Source organism: Alnus glutinosa, chromosome 5 (genome assembly GCF_958979055.1).
Source record: "Alnus glutinosa chromosome 5, dhAlnGlut1.1, whole genome shotgun sequence".
Lineage (NCBI taxonomy): Eukaryota > Viridiplantae > Streptophyta > Magnoliopsida > Fagales > Betulaceae > Alnus > Alnus glutinosa.
Genome location: NC_084890.1, coordinates 9,061,515 through 9,078,361, shown reverse-complemented (window position 1 = coordinate 9,078,361; position 16,847 = coordinate 9,061,515). Strand labels below are relative to the sequence as shown.

At 35.6% G+C, this 16,847-nt stretch overlaps 2 protein-coding genes across 14 annotated transcripts; both read left to right on the top strand.

Moving 5' to 3' along the window:
* The first annotated feature begins 4,350 nt into the window (after positions 1–4,350).
* Positions 4,351–7,247, top strand: LOC133868697 (uncharacterized). Of its 2 annotated transcripts, none has more exons than XM_062305675.1 (3): positions 4,351–4,675; positions 5,883–6,041; positions 6,533–6,701. In XM_062305675.1, the coding sequence occupies exons 1-3, from the start codon at positions 4,664–4,666 to the stop codon at positions 6,638–6,640; spliced, it is 279 nt and encodes a 92-aa protein (XP_062161659.1). In that variant the 5' UTR covers positions 4,351–4,663; the 3' UTR covers positions 6,641–6,701. The 2 variants fall into 2 exon arrangements, with proteins under 2 accessions (XP_062161659.1, XP_062161660.1); XM_062305676.1 differs by lacking the exon at positions 6,533–6,701 and adding an exon at positions 6,731–7,247 and having other exon boundaries at positions 4,395–4,675.
* A 3,244-nt stretch (positions 7,248–10,491) lies between these two features.
* LOC133869843 (protein NUCLEAR FUSION DEFECTIVE 6, mitochondrial) lies at positions 10,492–15,381 on the top strand. 12 transcript variants are annotated; one of them, XR_009900561.1, is made up of 5 exons: positions 10,493–10,774; positions 10,883–11,001; positions 12,880–12,986; positions 13,522–13,594; positions 15,128–15,381. XR_009900561.1 is itself a non-coding variant. In XM_062306931.1 (4 exons), exons 1-3 carry the CDS (start codon positions 10,608–10,610, stop codon positions 12,897–12,899), a joined length of 306 nt encoding a protein of 101 aa, XP_062162915.1. In that variant the 5' UTR covers positions 10,493–10,607; the 3' UTR covers positions 12,900–12,929; positions 15,128–15,381. The 12 variants fall into 12 exon arrangements, 6 of the variants coding, with proteins under 6 accessions (XP_062162915.1, XP_062162914.1, XP_062162917.1 ...); XR_009900558.1 differs by having other exon boundaries at positions 12,880–13,256; positions 13,522–13,752; XR_009900562.1 differs by lacking the exon at positions 12,880–12,986 and having other exon boundaries at positions 10,492–10,774.
* The last annotated feature ends 1,466 nt before the right edge of the window (positions 15,382–16,847 follow it).

The window sequence follows — 16,847 nt, the reverse complement described above, 5'->3', positions numbered from 1 at the left end:
ATCTCCATAGGAATGGTTATAACTTATTCCAAGACTAAAAATGTTACAAAACCATGAATCCAAGTGAAAGAAGAATCTCTAATCTCACATATCTACATCCATCAGCCGAAAGAGGGAAAGTTGAACAAATTGTTTCAATGGATTTCAACAACCCCGTAGCTGCTTAATTCATAATGTGCAGATGCCCATAGATAATCAGTAGGAACAACACCAAACTGGGCCTGCCATTGTGATGGTTAAAGCCCAACGAACTCTAAATACTACAAAAAGTAGACAACTATAAGTAGGCCCTCTGTCATCCTTTCTCCAATGAGAGGTGGCTTAAGCTTAAGCCCAATGAATCCGGCGGCCCCAAACCCCGCCCCCCCCCCAAAAGAGAAAAATTGGTGGTTTGAGTTGAAGCCATCATAGATACGAAATTGATGAGCTTAACGGTCCGTTCGTTTTGACGTAAAATAATTTTTGATGTTTGGTTTATATGAAAAAAATTTTGACAAAAAAAAAATGATTGGCGACAAGATTCCGGCAATGTCTCAAGAATTTGGCGGCACTTGTCAGATTCCGGCATGACTTGTTGGATTCCGGCTAATTTCACCAAAATCTAGCAGGCCAGATTCTGGCAAGTGGCCGAATTCCTGAAACACTTATTAGAATCTGGCACATTTGCTGGAATCTGGTGACGGTGGCCGGAATCCGACAACTATGCTAGATTTCGAGACACTGACCAGAATCTAAGGGCCTTTGGCCACAAATTCGGGCTACCGACAAACTCCAATGGCCGATGGCAGCGGATTCCTACAAACGCGTGCAAGAATGAGAAGTTTAAATTCATAAAATGATTTACGGTTTTAAAAACAGTAAATCATTTTTAAAAAATTAAAGAGGTTTTTTCGGTCAAAAGGAAAATGATTTTTGTTGACAATTATTTTCAGTTACACCAAACACTAAAAAATATAAAAAATATTTTACGCCCAAACAAATAGAAAACCAAAAAGCAATTTAACCAATTGATCAAAAAGTATGACTCATAGCCTCTAATTTTTAGTCATGAGGTAACACAGATTTATGGGATTTGAGTAAATCTTATGTTACGTGAATGATTTCTCGATCACGCAACGGGATAAATTGTTAAGTTCTAAAGGAATTTAGACTTTAGATTTTGAGAGAATCTAGACCTTAGATTTTGAGGGAACCTAGACATTTTTCAAACTCAAGGTTTGTGATTAATTCTACTTGCTTTATTATTCCACTAATAACTCTTTAAATAAAGATTACATTGTGAGTTCCTAATTGAAAGATAACACTAAAAGATAACTCCCCTAAATGATCTCATAATCATCCTTCTACCAACCAAGATAACAATAGACTCCTAATGAAACAATAAAAAATAAGCTTAACACTCACGAAGAAATAGTCGACATAGATAACTTCAACTAAACTAAATAACCAACTAAGTCTCAGGCTATCAACCAAAAGGAAATACTGAAACATAAAACAACTAAAAGACTTTAAACCATTCAAAAACAAGATAAGAAAAATATATGATAAGGACTCAACCAAGTAAGCAACGTAGAAGACTCCAAACTCCAAAGTAGTAGTAGACTCTAACTCCAAAGTGACTTAGAAAACTCTAATACATCCGATGAAATGTGATAGATTAAGATAGCTCACCCATTCCCTAACATCTTATGCTCAAACTTTGTGTCAAATAATAGCTGTGATTATTATCTTAAAAAAATAAAACAAAAGATGAACCGTAATTTATCTTTAGAAATAATTCTTCATTCTTTCCTTGTTAATGACAAAGAGACCGGCCAATAACGTGGGATTGAAGAATACCTTTCAGTCGAGACTTCGAGAGGAGAAAAATTACGTTGCTTAATCCTTGATGGGACTCGAAATTTAAAACTCTTAATTGTAATAATAAATCACTAATTATCCTAATAATTTAAGACAATACATGATGGATTTATTCATTTGATTAATACTTTAACGCTCCCTTCACCTATGCGTTTAAACTCTCTCCTTCAATATGATAGATTCTCAAAAATTTTGTTGTTCAGATTGTTAACTGTTTGAACAGTAAATATAAGAGTCTTTATAAGACCTATTTTTCTAGGAGTATCTAGGAGTAATGCTATAAATGACCCTATGTCTACCTTGTGTCCCTCCAAAATTGATGTGACTTTTAAAATCATTATTGAATTTATGATAGATCACTATTGGATTTTGATCTAATGGCAATTTTAAGAGCCACATCAATTTTGATGATACAAGGGGGACATGAGGGTGATATGTAGCATTACTCCCTTCCTAATAGGTAATTGGGAAAAAATACTCCTATACTATAAGGGACTGGATACTCTCCAGTTAATTTGAACTAGAGACGATCCTAATACAGGTAACTAGGGTTCAAAATTTATTTGAACATGTGGGTCTCATATGAACTTTTTCACAATTAGTGTTCAAATTACTAGTAATTTAGACCCAAAAAAAAAATTTACTAGAAACCACAGCTCCCTCAATTATTAATGTCCAACATATAAAATATTTAATTAAATTTAAAGGTAAATTACAACAAAATTTGATCGTATGTCCTTCATTGGTTATCTCAAAAAATTAAACTAAAAAAAATAATTAGTTCAATTATTTAATTAATATTGTAATTATCCACAGTAGCAAGTGAGCAATATTAGTGTAAAATTAAAACCTAAAAATCACCATTAAATGTTGATATTTAAGGCATTAAATATATATTAGAACAATATATGTAGTCTTGTAGATAGTGGCACACAAAAAATACATGTCGTGCCGTGTCGGTTGGGAGACTAAGAAGGGGCGGTGTCGGCATCGTAGGGGAGTTTGCTAGCGACCAAAACTATACTTTTTGGTGAGGGTCACACAATAAAACGTGGGGAAAGCTCCATTGCACTTTGCTCAACCAACTAATCTCCTTCATTAATGTTTTGTTTTATTTTTTTAGTTCAACTAATCAATAATCATTACTGTGACTGCTCAGTTTCACCGTCACCTTCTGTCTCCAAGGAACTCTACTTCTCCATATCAGACATTCAATGAGGTGTTTCCACGTCACTGTCTGACCTCATCCTTGCATCTTAATGGCCGGCGGCAATGGCAATCAAAGTTTAGTGAGTCAGTGATAGCTTATCAACTACCACACTTACAAGTTACAACCGAGTGAGATATTTATTTAATTTAGAACACAAATTTATTATTTCTTATTAATTTATACTTTTAAAATAAGCGTAATTTAGCAATTGATTTTAGAAAGAAAGAAAAATGATCAAATTAAGTTAATTTTCACAGATAACTAATGTATGCAATTAAGTGTTTGAAGTCAACCAGTAACAACCCAAATCTAGCTCACTTACCAACCATAAACCCTATTTATTAAGCATTTTATTTAAGCAGTAAGCAATGTATAATCATAAGAGATGTGTTTAGTGTCATTCTTTTGCACATAACGTCTCTTTTAAAAATTTACTATTAAATTTGTAGAACCCACATGTGATCTATATAGATTCAATGCTGAATTTGTACAAAAATGTATAAGAGAATAAAACTAAACATTTCTTCATCGGTAATATAGAAGTATTCAAGACTGCTAAAGTTTAAGGCAATGAAATCAATTCTTACCTAAAAATATATGCAGTCAATATGACTATTATATGGTTAATCTATAATCATATATGAAATCATTGTTTATTGTTTGTGCTTGTTTTCATACTGGCTTTTCCGTTTGGGTTCTGTTGTTAGGTGCCTACCCTTTTATAGTTGTATGATCCCCCGTAACTCTTTTCTCATAATTCAATAGAAAAAAAAAAAAACAAAGGGGGCAAATAACTTTTAGGTGCGAAATTACTGTTTGTACTTGTTTTCATACTGTCTTTTTTGTTTTGACTCTGTTATTGGGGTGCCCACCCCTTTTATTATTGTACAATCCCCTGTAATCCTTTTCTCATAATTGAATAAAATGGGATAAAAGTGCGGTCTCTTTCGATTTTGGAATGAAAATGCGATTGCAAGAAAATTTAGAAAATTTCAAAATCAATATAATTAATTTGATGCATTACATGCTTAAAATTGTGCCAAAAGCAACGGTAGAGATGTGGCAACAACAAGCATTACCCACATCACAGATTAATTAATTAAACCATTTTGGTAGTTAGCTTAATTAAGTCTCACCAATCGGTTAGCAATAAGAGAGTTACAAGAGATAGCTGGACAGTCCCATCGGCCCTTCACATTTCACAATAAATATTCCCCTTCTTATGGTCTACAATCTTCATGATCCCACCGGTTTGGTTAATTTCCTGACAGCCAATATATAAAATCATTCATTGAGAGCAGCCGATGTGGTCCAGAATCACATTTCAAATATGGCGGTAAATTAACGGTTAAACTGTTTTTGTGTATATGTCTGAACACTAGTTGGATTTATCATTTGCTAATAATAATAAATAAAAAAATAAAAATTGATATTTAAGGCTGAACATCCGGGTGGGACCAAGTTCATAAAACTACGCCATAGTTAAGGAAGAATATGAGAAGACTCCTAGTTCTTCATTGGTCTTCCCAAAACATTTTTTTGCTCTGATTCTCTGTGATCGATCTTCTTCTGGAGAGGCCGTACGTTGACGCCATGGTCACTGAGGTAATATCGTTCTCGGAATTCTTTTCTGTTATAAGAACAAATGAGTATGTATACAATTTTCTTCTTCTTCTTCTTCTTCTTCTGGTGTCTCTGGTTTTTTTTGGTTACTGTTGGATTGTACTCTGCTGATCGATAAGCTTTCTTTGATATAATCTTTATGGGAAGTATAATTGATAGAAACTTATAGTACTACAATTTCTTATTGTTTTTTTTCGAGATTCAGTGATCTTCTTCTTCATGATCAGTACCCTTTCTGTAAATAATTAGAATAAGGAAACTTCAAATCTTCTTTCTGTCAAATATACCAAGAAAAGACGGGTGTGGGGGACTATGAAGAAGCCCCATGGAAGCCATGATATAAGCAAATTTTGTAGAATCTATGAGCATATTTCTTATTGGTTTTGAGGAGATTTAGATAATACAATGAATTGTTGTACGGCTTACAGCAAAGGGTGGAAAATTATACAACTCAATTTGTGTCAGTAATGTAGAGGTCTACGATCAATTAAATCAGCAATATGGGCCCTCCGGAAAGGTAGTGACCACCCAAATGCAATCATGCATGTCGGCAGTTTAACCGTACCCTCTTCCGATTAGCTTGCCCTTTTCATGGTTTTTAACTTTTACTGCAACTTCACCATGGTCATCTTTGCTTAATTTAGAAAGAAATAAGAGAAAATTATAGAGAGGGGTTTGAACTCAGGACATCTGTCCTAATATAATGATAAATCACACTTTATTTCAAAAAATATATATTAATAAAAAAGAATGATTTAAAAAAAATGGTTTCAGCACCGACCACTTAAGCAGTCATCTTGCAATATACATGTCTTCGTTTAGACAGGGTTTTATTGAAATCTTCTGGTCTTTTAAGGAAAAAGGAGCCACCCCCCACCCCCCCGGAGGAGGGGGGGTTCACTTTTTGTGAGGCTTATAGATGCAGGAATTCTCCATTAATGGCAGAATAAAAATGAAACAAAGCTCTGGGGACAAAGGCTTCATTTGGCGAACCAAAATTGCTTTGGTTTATTTTAGATGGGTAAAATTTCTATGATTTTTGCTCTGGAGAGGAAGGAAAATAATTCAAATTTCTGTTTTCATTATCTGACCTGCAGACGTTTGAATCCTATCAAAATTTTATTGACGGTTGTTGTGAACTTGATGAATACTAGCTAGGAAACTAGTATTAACTGATCACTCTTCTCAGAACCATGAGATACCCAGTGGATGGCCCCTTGGGCTTGGGATTATGAACGTCAGACTTAGAGTGTTGGAGAGATTACCAGCCTCTGCAGCACACCCCCACTCTTTGCACGTGGCATCAACCAGTTTCTCCTCATTCTCATCCTCCAACCTTGATACTGAGGTAACTCAAACTCACCTTTTACTTTTTCCATCTTTCACATCGTTTTCTTTTATTACATATCCATGTGATCAGTGCTTTTGCTGTCAAAATCATATAGAGATTTCGACAATTCGGGCAGTAAATATGAGAATTCGTATGAAGTCTCACTTGCCTAAAGAAGTCTTAAATAATCCGCTTGCCTACTCGAACAAAAAGACCCCATAAGGGTATGTATTGTTCGAATTGCTAATAAGTCGGGCAGCAAATTGTCAGAAATTTCAACCCGTTAAAATCTTGGTTGGCACACAATGCCATTTAATTGAAACTTTTTTTTTCTGTCAGAATTTCAGCCGTATGCAGGTATATAGGAACTTGAGGAATGATTTTGTTTCCTAATGGCTGCCTTTTAATAAAAAATCTTCTGAACTCTTCCAAACTAATTAAGGTATAGTTTTCTATTGAAATTTAAAATGAATTTTCAACCAACCTGATCACTAGAAGCATTTAAACAGGAGATTCTCTTTGATTCACACATGGGGAGAACCTTACTTTTTCTATACTTCTTTATGGATGGACTGTCATTGCCTGAGCTAAGTACAGTTTCTTCATGTGCTTCCTAACTAAGATACACTTTAAAATTGTTGGTTTTAATCATTCAATTAATATTTTAACACTCCCATTTACGTGTGGGCTCAAACAAACTCCCTCAGTCCACAGCATCCTTCTTTCAAGATCACAGCGTGTCACTAGGGCGGCTAATCGGGATCGGACCGGGCGAAAGAGGGGGCTTCTACTTGCAAAACGCAATCGAATTTGAAGACCATAACAGTATACCTACAAGGGATGCAAACACTGATGTCTCTAGACATAGAATGGATATGTCAAGGGGAATTTGCATTCCGCTATTGCTTGGTGTTCTGGTAAAGATGAGCCGGAGTAAGAGCAAGTCAAGAAAGTAATTAATGCTTGATGTTAATTAATTCGTTTTCTGGCGTGCAAGAGGAATAAATTGTTCATGATTTGTGTTCAGAGATGAGTTGCTCATTGTAAATTCACAAATTTCATCATAATTTGTGAATTCAGAGCATTGTTTCCATTTTGGGTGGCAAGTTGGACTAAATATTATCTGAATTCTTGCTCTTTGCCAAATTGTTTGATTTAAGTGATGACTCCATTTGGAGCTCAATTGCTAAAGCTATGTGAATATCTCGCCTGTGTTTATGACAAGGAATATGCTTGAGCCTCACTTGGTTTGCATTTGCATCAAGAGGCAAACTAATTGGTTAGGCTATTTCATTATTGTTTAGAGAAATGTTTGGTTATATACCTCTCTACTCCTTCTGTCCAACCCATCTTATTTGTATACAATCTAGCATTTCTTTATTGTTTATTCCTAGTAGTCCCGTTGGGGGTGGAAATAGAATTCTTTTTTAAGGGTAAAAATTAAATTTTATAAGAATCTGAATAGATTTTTATAATATATATATATTAAATAAAAAAAAATTAAAAATTAAAAATTATACTAAGTAGTTAACGTTTTGGGAAAAATACATTTTACTCTCAAAGAATACACTTTAAAAAAAAAAAAAAAAAAAAAAATTCTTCCCTTCCTCCTCTAGGAGGTTTTTGACTTTTGCAATGTTTTCCATCTATAGCCATTTTCATCTTCTTTGATAAAAATAAAAAATAAATAAATAATAGACTCACCTAAGACACATGTAGGTTTTTAGTAGATGAAAAGTCCAATATACTCTTATTTTCTCTAAAAATTAATAAATAAATTGGAGGTAACATGGTTTTGGGGGCGATTTCAGCCCCCCATTTTGGTCGAATGGGTTGACCAAACTACCCTGTTTCGGGCCAAATGTGGCGGCCATGAGATGGCTACTATCACCCTTTTTTTTTTTCTTTTTTTTTTTAAAAAAAAAAACAAAGAAAAAAAATGAAGAAGAAGCAAAATAGAGATATTTAAGACTTACTATCCACTAAAAATCCACTTGTGATGCAGGTGGATCCATTTTTTAAGCGTCGATATAATCCACTAAAAATTTCCCACTCCTGCGAGACAATTAAAACATTAGCAGCAGCTTTCTTTAAGTCTCATGAATCCGACTTACATGCTGTCCTGCTGGCTGCTGTAAAAATAATGAAGGGTCTAGATTAAATTCTAGAACTTTTGACTCAAACGGTGTCGTGTACCGCTAAGTGAATTTGACGCCGTTTCAATTCTCCCACAGGCCACAGCTTCGCCTTCTCCCTTTGTCTCTCTCTCTCTGATCTCTGCCATTTGCTTATCCCTTTGTCTCTCTCTCTCTGATCTCTGCCCTTTGCTTACTTTTTATTCTTACTTTTCAAGGCATGTGGCTGCAATATATATTCCTGCATTTGAACCGAGACAATCCCAACGGGTCTAAAAGAATATTGCTTCAAAGATAGCATTCTTTTGAGAAGCCAAACCAAATTAAACCAAGGCCTCGTTTTGGAGTGGGCGAAATATTTGTGTGTTTCCTAACGTCGATCTTTATTTGTTTACTGGATTTGGAGGATAAATTTTAAGAAGTGAAAGATTTTATTAATTTTTAGAATTGTATCCACCTCTCAAATCTCTATTTTATTAATTTTAATTGTTTCCTGAAAGGAAGCCTGGAGAGTCGAGAGGTTAAAAAACCTTTCAACTCTCCAAATCTAACAGAAGTGAGAGAAGATTATTGGAGAGTTGGAACAGATGCCATCGCTGTGCTTTATCAAGGCGAGGGGATCAGGAAGCTTGCAGCGCCGGTGAGAATGAGGGGCAAGCTGATTGGGCAACGTGGGTTAGACGAGTGGCGCACTTAGTGCCGGCTCGGGGGCCATGGAGAGCGCAGGAAAGGAAGTTGTGGTGGGTGTGCACATGGTGGGGTGTCAGAAAGTGGTGGGTAGTTGAGGGTGAAGTAGAAGATGGGTGTAAGGGCAACGAGGAGGGTGGCTCAATCAGATCTTGGAGGAGGCGTTGAAGAGTTTTGTGATATTCACTTGTCGGAGGTACCTTTATGGTCGGTCTTGCTCGTGTCTGGTGGGGAAGCCATTTGGTAGTTGCTGCTTTATTTTTTCTCTTTTATTGTTTTATTTTGATCCGTTCAGCTTCCCAATAGGGTCTGTACAATAAATTTTAAAAAAAAAAATTCAAGAAAATCACAAAAAACTATTTACAGCAGCTTCTTTATATTTTTTTGTTCCTATTAATGCTATGGTGCTTTCCAATACATAAAAAAATACTGTAACATTCACATTCATTTGTTTATTCACAACATATATTACTTCTCTTCTACTTTATATTCTCTTTCCAACTTTTAATTAAAATAAATTTTTTTTTAAAATAAATATTTTAATGAAATAAAAAAAAATAAAGAAAAACTATTATGAAGTGTTTTTCTAAAGATGTTTATGTGACGGGCATCATTAAATGCACTTCCAACTAAAGCCAATCTTTTTAGAAGAAAAATCACAAAAGACCCTCTTTGTCCTCTTTGTTGGCTTGTGACTGAGACTACTGGGCATATATTATTGGGGGGTGGGACTAGTAAAGATGCTTGGAGTTTGTGTGGAGGAAGATCCAGAAAAGAAACATAGAGCATGAGGATTTTGTGGCCATTATTGAGACCCTCCAATAAGATATGGAGCCTAATGACATGGAGCTTATAGCAGTGGTAGCGCGTACCTTGTGGTTTTGTCGAAATGGGGTGGTCCATGGGAGAACTTTCAGCCATCCTTTCCTTCTTGTTAGTAATGTGGTAGAATCACTTGAGGCTTATAGTAGTGTTAATGCTCGCCAAATGATTCGCCCAGAAACTATCTCTATCACGAATATGAGGTGACAATGCCTATTAGAAAGTTTTGTAAAAGTCAATTGGGATGCGACTATCGACAAAGACAACCAGAAGATGGGTATTGGAATGTTCATTCGAGATTATGAGGGTGAAGTCCTGGCTACTTTGTCAGCTCCGAAAAAATTATATTACTGACCTAGTAATTGCATAAGCCAATGCAACTTGGCAAACAGTTTTATTTTGTATGGAGTTGGGGTATCAACGGGTGGAGCTGAAAGGAGATGCTCTCTAGGTGGTATAAGCCCTGTGAAAGGAAGGCAGTAATTTCAGTAAATGCGGCCATATTATTGAGGAGGCTCGTGAAGTATTAAATGATTTTTGTCAATGAAAGGTTGCTCATATATGACGTATTGTCAATGGAGCTGCTCATAGTCTTGCGAAGGAAGTTCTTTTTTTTAGTGAGGAACATGTTTTTTCCTGAGGAATTTCTAATCTGTTTTAATGGGTTTTACCATGTAGAACGTTATACTTAAACTGCTGATTTTATAATGAAGGCGGATCTACTTTAAAAAAATAAATAAATTTACTTTTCCCAAATTCCAAATACAACCTACCCAAGGGAGAAACTATATCCGGATTCCAATATGCCACGCTCTCGTACGAGCATATACACACAAAGACCTTACTCAACCCTCGTGGGCGCTCCCAAAACCCCCCGAATGAAACGCAAAACCCTCAAAACACAACGAAGCCCCTCATCGTCCCTTCCCAGCCCAAAGTCATGTCTTCCGCCGCCGCCGCCACAGCCGCCAGGTCCGCCCTCCGATCCACTGCGGCCCGAGCAGCTACGGCGTCGAGGCTCACCGCCGGAGTCGGAGCCAAGGCCAGACCCGCGAGCTCACCGTTTCGCATCCCAAAACAAAACTCTCTTGCACACCGCATTTTCAGGTACATATAAAAAATACACAAACTCTATCTCTGAAATGAATGAACGAATGAAGGAACTGTTTGTTTTTATGTATGTTTGAACTAATGATTGTGTATTTATTGGAAAAGATCTCCCGTGGAGATGAGCTGCTGTGTGGAAACGATGCTTCCATATCACACCGCCACTGCCTCTGCATTGCTCACCTCTATGCTCTCCGTCTCTCGCAGCTACGGTTGGACCCCTGAAGGTACTTTCCTTTTTCATTTTCTTTCGCCAACATGTGTTGTATTCACTTCCTTTGAATTTGGACTTGATAAATCATAATGGCTTTTCACTGGGACTGCCCCTTGTTGTTTTCGTGGTGTGGTATTGCTTTTTTGTTCATTATACGTAAATGTATAAGCTATGCTTTATCTGGGTTTTTGTTATTAAGGTTTGGTTTGCGGTGTTTGGTGGTCTGGGACCAATGCTTTCTAAATTGCAAAATTCATGGTTTTAGCTTTTGTGCATTGCTGCGGAATTGTGTATGAGAATTTGTATGAGGTTTGTCCCTGAGTTACGTAATTAAATCATGTATGAAGGGAATCAAACTCGTACTCACAACTTATATATTGGCTTTGAGAGTGAACTCAGCCCTAGTCATTGAACTGACTTTTTTCGAGTCTGCGTGTTCAAGTTTTCATTTGCAGATTCTCCTTTTGCTTCACTTTAATCCCTCATTTTGTACACGAATCTGTACCTTCTCTCTCTCGCTTTCTCTCTCTTTTTCTTTTGATATGTTGATTTGTAGATTCTTGAGGGAAGAAAGGAGGAGAAAGAAGAAGACAAAGAGAGAGTTCATTGTTAATAAAGTTTGTTGTGGTGGTGCAGACAGCTGAAATTTCAGAGGCCGCTATCGTACTCCTAAGTTGTCAAAGCGACACTCTAAATTACAAAAGACATGATTTTAGCTTTGTGGATGGTTTCAGAATTGTATACTAATGCTTTGTTAGGTTTGCAGTACTCTAATACTTGTGGATTCACCAAAATTCAATTTGGCAAAATTGAACGTTTAGACTGAAAGTTTCGAAGGCCTTTCTGGTTGATTTTAAGCGTCACTTTGTATCTGTAGTCACTCGTGTGAAATCAAGGGTCTTTTATCCATTCATACCTTTCATACTTTTGACCTAATTATTACATTGATATCTCATGAATTGGAGAAAGTTAAATTTAGAAAATCTATAGAAATAAATTTTTGAGAAATATGGTTTTTAAAATTTATGGGGTGCTCATTGGAAGAGGAACCTTCTTTTTAATAAATGAAGTATCAATTGCATGATAGTTGGGTATCAATATCAAGGTCTACAAACCAAAAGTTTGTGCCAGAGGTCAAGCAGCAAGTAACCAGTTGAATAATCAACAACGTAAATTATTTTTCAAAAGAAAAATGAGAAGGTCTATATTATGTGTAGTCAATATGATACGACAAGAACGGAAAATATTAGGAATGCCTGAGCACAAGTGAATCAGTAAGCGACTAGACTTCATAATCAACATAACATATGCTTATACAGGGTAGTAAGTGGTATTGATATGTATTAGTTGCAAAACTATAATTGGTGATAGGAAATAATATCCAAGTTTATCCCCAATGGATTGGGAAGAACCGAAGAAGGAAACTCTTTTTGTAAATTGATTGGTCATGCTATTACTGACTGTGATTTGGTATATTGTAACTATAGCACACATCATGATTTTTTGCATTGACTAAGTCTATTAGTGTTTTCTAAATATCATGTTTGTATGAGGTGAATAGAGAAGTGGGGAACTTTGTGGGTGCAGAAATGTCGATCCTTGGGCAATTACTAGGATGGCCATATATAATGTTTGTTAAGTTTCTTCTTTCTTTCTTTTCTTCTTCTTCTTTTTTTTTTTTTTTTTTTTTTTTTTTTTTTTTTTTTTTCTTTTTGATGGGGGAGTGGGTTGCATTTTACATACTTTGGATGGAGATTTCGGGTATGAAATTAAGTGATTTTTTTGCCTTTTTAGTTTCCCCTCTTTCGGGTTTTTCTTTTTGATTTAGGTAATCCCATCTCTCTCTCTCTCGCTCTCAATGAAAGAATGCCTACTCTCTTTCCTTTTGTAGGGCAAGAGAAGACTAGATGAAGATCAAGCATCAAATATGGATTTCCTTGGGTTTGTTTTTGTTGTCTACTTTGAAAGTATTGGTGAATGTTCTCTTCAGTAGATTTGGTGAGAAGACCATCTTATGAAAATTCATGTGGAAAGATGAGAAAATGAACACCATATATCATAGTTTTATGGAGTTAGAGAAGCAGTAAAATTCTGCAGGATTTAACTAGATCTCCTAGATAAATTTAATTAGCTCGTTGCGCTCTTGAAACAAAATTATGCAGTTGCTTCTACATTTCCTTTCATGTTGACCATCAGACTTATCTTCGACTTTTTTTTTTGTTCAAAGAAGTCCTTCATGGATGAGGAATGATCAAAAAGCTCCAAACGGTATTTCTGATACTGTTGTTGTGCACAAATTTTGGTAGTCGATTTTACTTCTGATTGCTGTGTATGTGTGATTCTTGTCATTTTCATTGATTATTTGATGACTCAAATCTTTGATATCTTGGCTGATATAAACACTAGAAAGAATGAATGGGAATAGAAAAGTGTTTCCCCATACTTAAATCTAGGCTGAACTATTTGTTTTTTCATTGATGTTAATGTCGATATGGCCATATGAGGATCATACTGATTTGTTGTATTCACTCAGATTGCAACGATGATGTATGATGAATGTCAGAGGATTCGAGTGAAGTTTTAAGAACATGCGCTCTTAAGACAAGGTGGTGAAATAAAGCTTTTTTTAGTAGGACTTCTAGATGCTTCTTTGCTTTACAAAGCCAGCCAAGGTGGTGAAGGAAAATTTTAATTATTCAAGTAGGAAGTAACTGGCAACATTAATGAGTGCTTACTGAATTGTGTTTCAATGAGGCTTTTTGAGGTGAGTTACTATGTCATAGTGAACATCTTGTCCATTAGCCGCTAATGTTTGACAAGTTAGATCTCTAGTTGGGTATGATGATGATAATGATGACAACAATATTCACTCATCAAGTAGTTTCTTTGTATTATGATTGCACTTCTAACTAAAAGCATTGTGCATGTGTATATACCTTTTGGTTTCAATTTCAGTTGACGTTGGTTCATAGTACTTCCATGCTTCTGAATAATATATTTCATGCCAATAATAAAAATAATATTATAGCTTACACCAATAAACCACTTAAATTTTTACTAAAAGTTTGAACAGCCATCATAGAGTAACATATAGAATTCATCACACAAGTATAGACTACCCGAATATGCAAATTTGATATTTGCAGTTAGAGTCTTGATATGGTAAGCATGGAAGTGCCAAATATTATACGTGTTTTTTTTCTATTTAACAGCAGATTCTATAATTTGAAATCATGTCCAAAAGAATACATAGAAAATGGTGAGAAACTAGGAGTTGACTGAGATTCTTGAGATGGGTGAATGGCAAGATGAGAAAGGTTAAGTACCTTAGAAATTTGTGAGAGTCAACTGCAATTTCTGTTTATATGCAAAGAAGACCTTTGACTTCGCCTATAAAGGGGAGTTACAGGGCAAGGAGAAGACATAGAAGACTGTGTTCTTTGGTGGTCAGAAAGACACTAGGAATGTTCAAATAAATATCTTTTTGATAAGTAATGTTCAAATAAATATCTTAGACAACTTTATCTTCCTTTAAGCTAGTTATTTTTGTTAAGTGTACTTTGTTTCATATGCTCCTTCAGACCCCTCACATTCCAACAGCCAAAAGACGTGGAAAGCCAAAAAAGGGATTGCTCCTGGAAACCAACTACATTCTTCGCCCCTTGTTTAGAAACAAACTATCCTTCCTCTAATGTTGATGCCATAATTGGTCACTTGCAGTATCAAATTTCTTACATAAAGATTATAACAGAACATGCTACCTAATGAAGTTTGGTTTGAGGATGATGTGATCTTGCTTAATCCACTAGTCTGGATATGGGTAGTGAAGTTTACTCTTTCTTGTGCCGCCACCTTGAGCTTCTACAGTTCCTACACCATTTCTTCTTCCTGAATTTGGCTGTTTCTTTGTTTAGGGCTGTAACCGTTGCTAATTGGCTTTCAGCCTAGAGACTTGTCATGTTACCTCTGTTTCTCTTTAGTTTGCATTAGAAGTTTATCTCTGGATATGAATAATGCCAAATTATTGAAAATTATTCTACTATTCTCATCTTTTTAGTCAGTATCTTAAATATTATGGGAAAAATATTTAAGCATTTGTTCTACCCTTGATTAGTATTTTTCTTGTTCTTGTGTTGTAGATGGATGAGTGTTGTTGGGGTGCGGTACATTGATCATAATTTCCATGGATTTCAATGGACTTTGTAAGACTTGCTTGGGCATTATTCTTCTTGACCGGATTTGAAAATCAAGGGGTTAAAAGTTGTTCTACATGCAATCATAAGTAGGTACCAAAAATGAGATTAGATTGCTTTTTATATTTTCAAACACTAAATTACAGTGCTAGAGGAATTCTTTTGTGTGAGTTATGTTCAGAAACGTTTTTGTTACTTCACATGCTTTGTCGATTAGAATACACTAGCTGTGATTCAGGATATATAGTTGCATTGATGATCATGTATAGGCTTGGAGGCATGTCAGGCTGAGTTTCATTGGAGGAGGTACTAGGTATACATACATAAACAACATAAGCCTAACCTAAAAGCATTGATAATTGCCATACTTTGGTGAGCTAGTGCTAGTCACTGCTAGGAATGAAGGTCCAGGTGGATTTGTTTGAATTTTAGTCGTCCTAAAAGGCATTGCTGCCATTTGTGTTAAAAACCCAATGAGGCAAATTTTAGTCATGCTTTATATTTTTTATACAGAAGAATTTTAACCTAGATAAAGCCATGTCATATTGTCGGCCAAAGGCATTGACGAATGACGAGAGAGTATGATACAAACCAAACCCCCTTTGAAAAATCAGGTCAATCTTAGACGTGTTCAACAATGCATTCTTTTGAGGTTCCAATTTAAGGTACTACATAAGACTTTCTAACCTTAGCAATAGCATACTGACCTAGAGAATATTGTGTTGTATAAATATACTAGTGTGACTTGTTTTTGTTTGTAAGCCAAACTTTGAGTTTTGTGTTGGATTTTAAAGCACTGCATGATCATTGGCTGGCTGATTGTATGTACTTAGAAGAATTTTAACGTCTCTGGAATACTTTATATTTAACATGTCTTATTGCCAACGATTTGAGCAAGATGAATGTCTATATTATGACGTAATTTCTTCCTTTCCTGGAAAAGAAACTACTGGCGTTTATGTCTAGATTCTAGAAGGATCAAATTAGAGGAAAACGAAAACATAAACAAAAAGAAAGCCCGTCATTTTACCCAAAGGGCTGGGCTCACTCCTCACCCACCCAATCTACTCTCATTGATGAAATCCAAGACCTGTCCCCTACAGAGACCCGACAAAAATTGATGGGTTAGGCTGGGCTAGGTTGGGGCTGGCCAACACGATGAACTGACAGCCAAAACGCCAGCCTGAGCCCAAAGCCAGCCCAGAACTGCCAGCCTTTCCTTGATTTGTATAGCACTGAGCCCTTGCCCGTTGTAGATTTTTTTTTTTTTTTTTTTTTTTTTTTTTTTTGCATAATAGTAAATTGAAAACGCTAATTTTGAAACGTGCGCCTTAAAAACACAATTTTTTAAAATGCAGTTAAACGTTGATAAAATTACAGTTTGAACTTTAAAATTGTAGTTTAACTTTTAAAATTGAGCATTTTTCTACTATTTGAAAATGCAACTTTTTCTAAGGATTTTTCAAAACACTTCCAAACGTTAAATTTCTTACAATTTGATTTAAAATTATATTTTTGGTCTGTGAAATAGAGTGGCTTGTGGCGCTGGGCCTAACCGACGACAGTGACTGCTACAAGACTACGTGATTTGGAAATAGAAAAATGGAGTTACAGATTGGAGTGAAGCAAAAGCAATAATAAAAATGTTTGCAAACTAATTTGACAT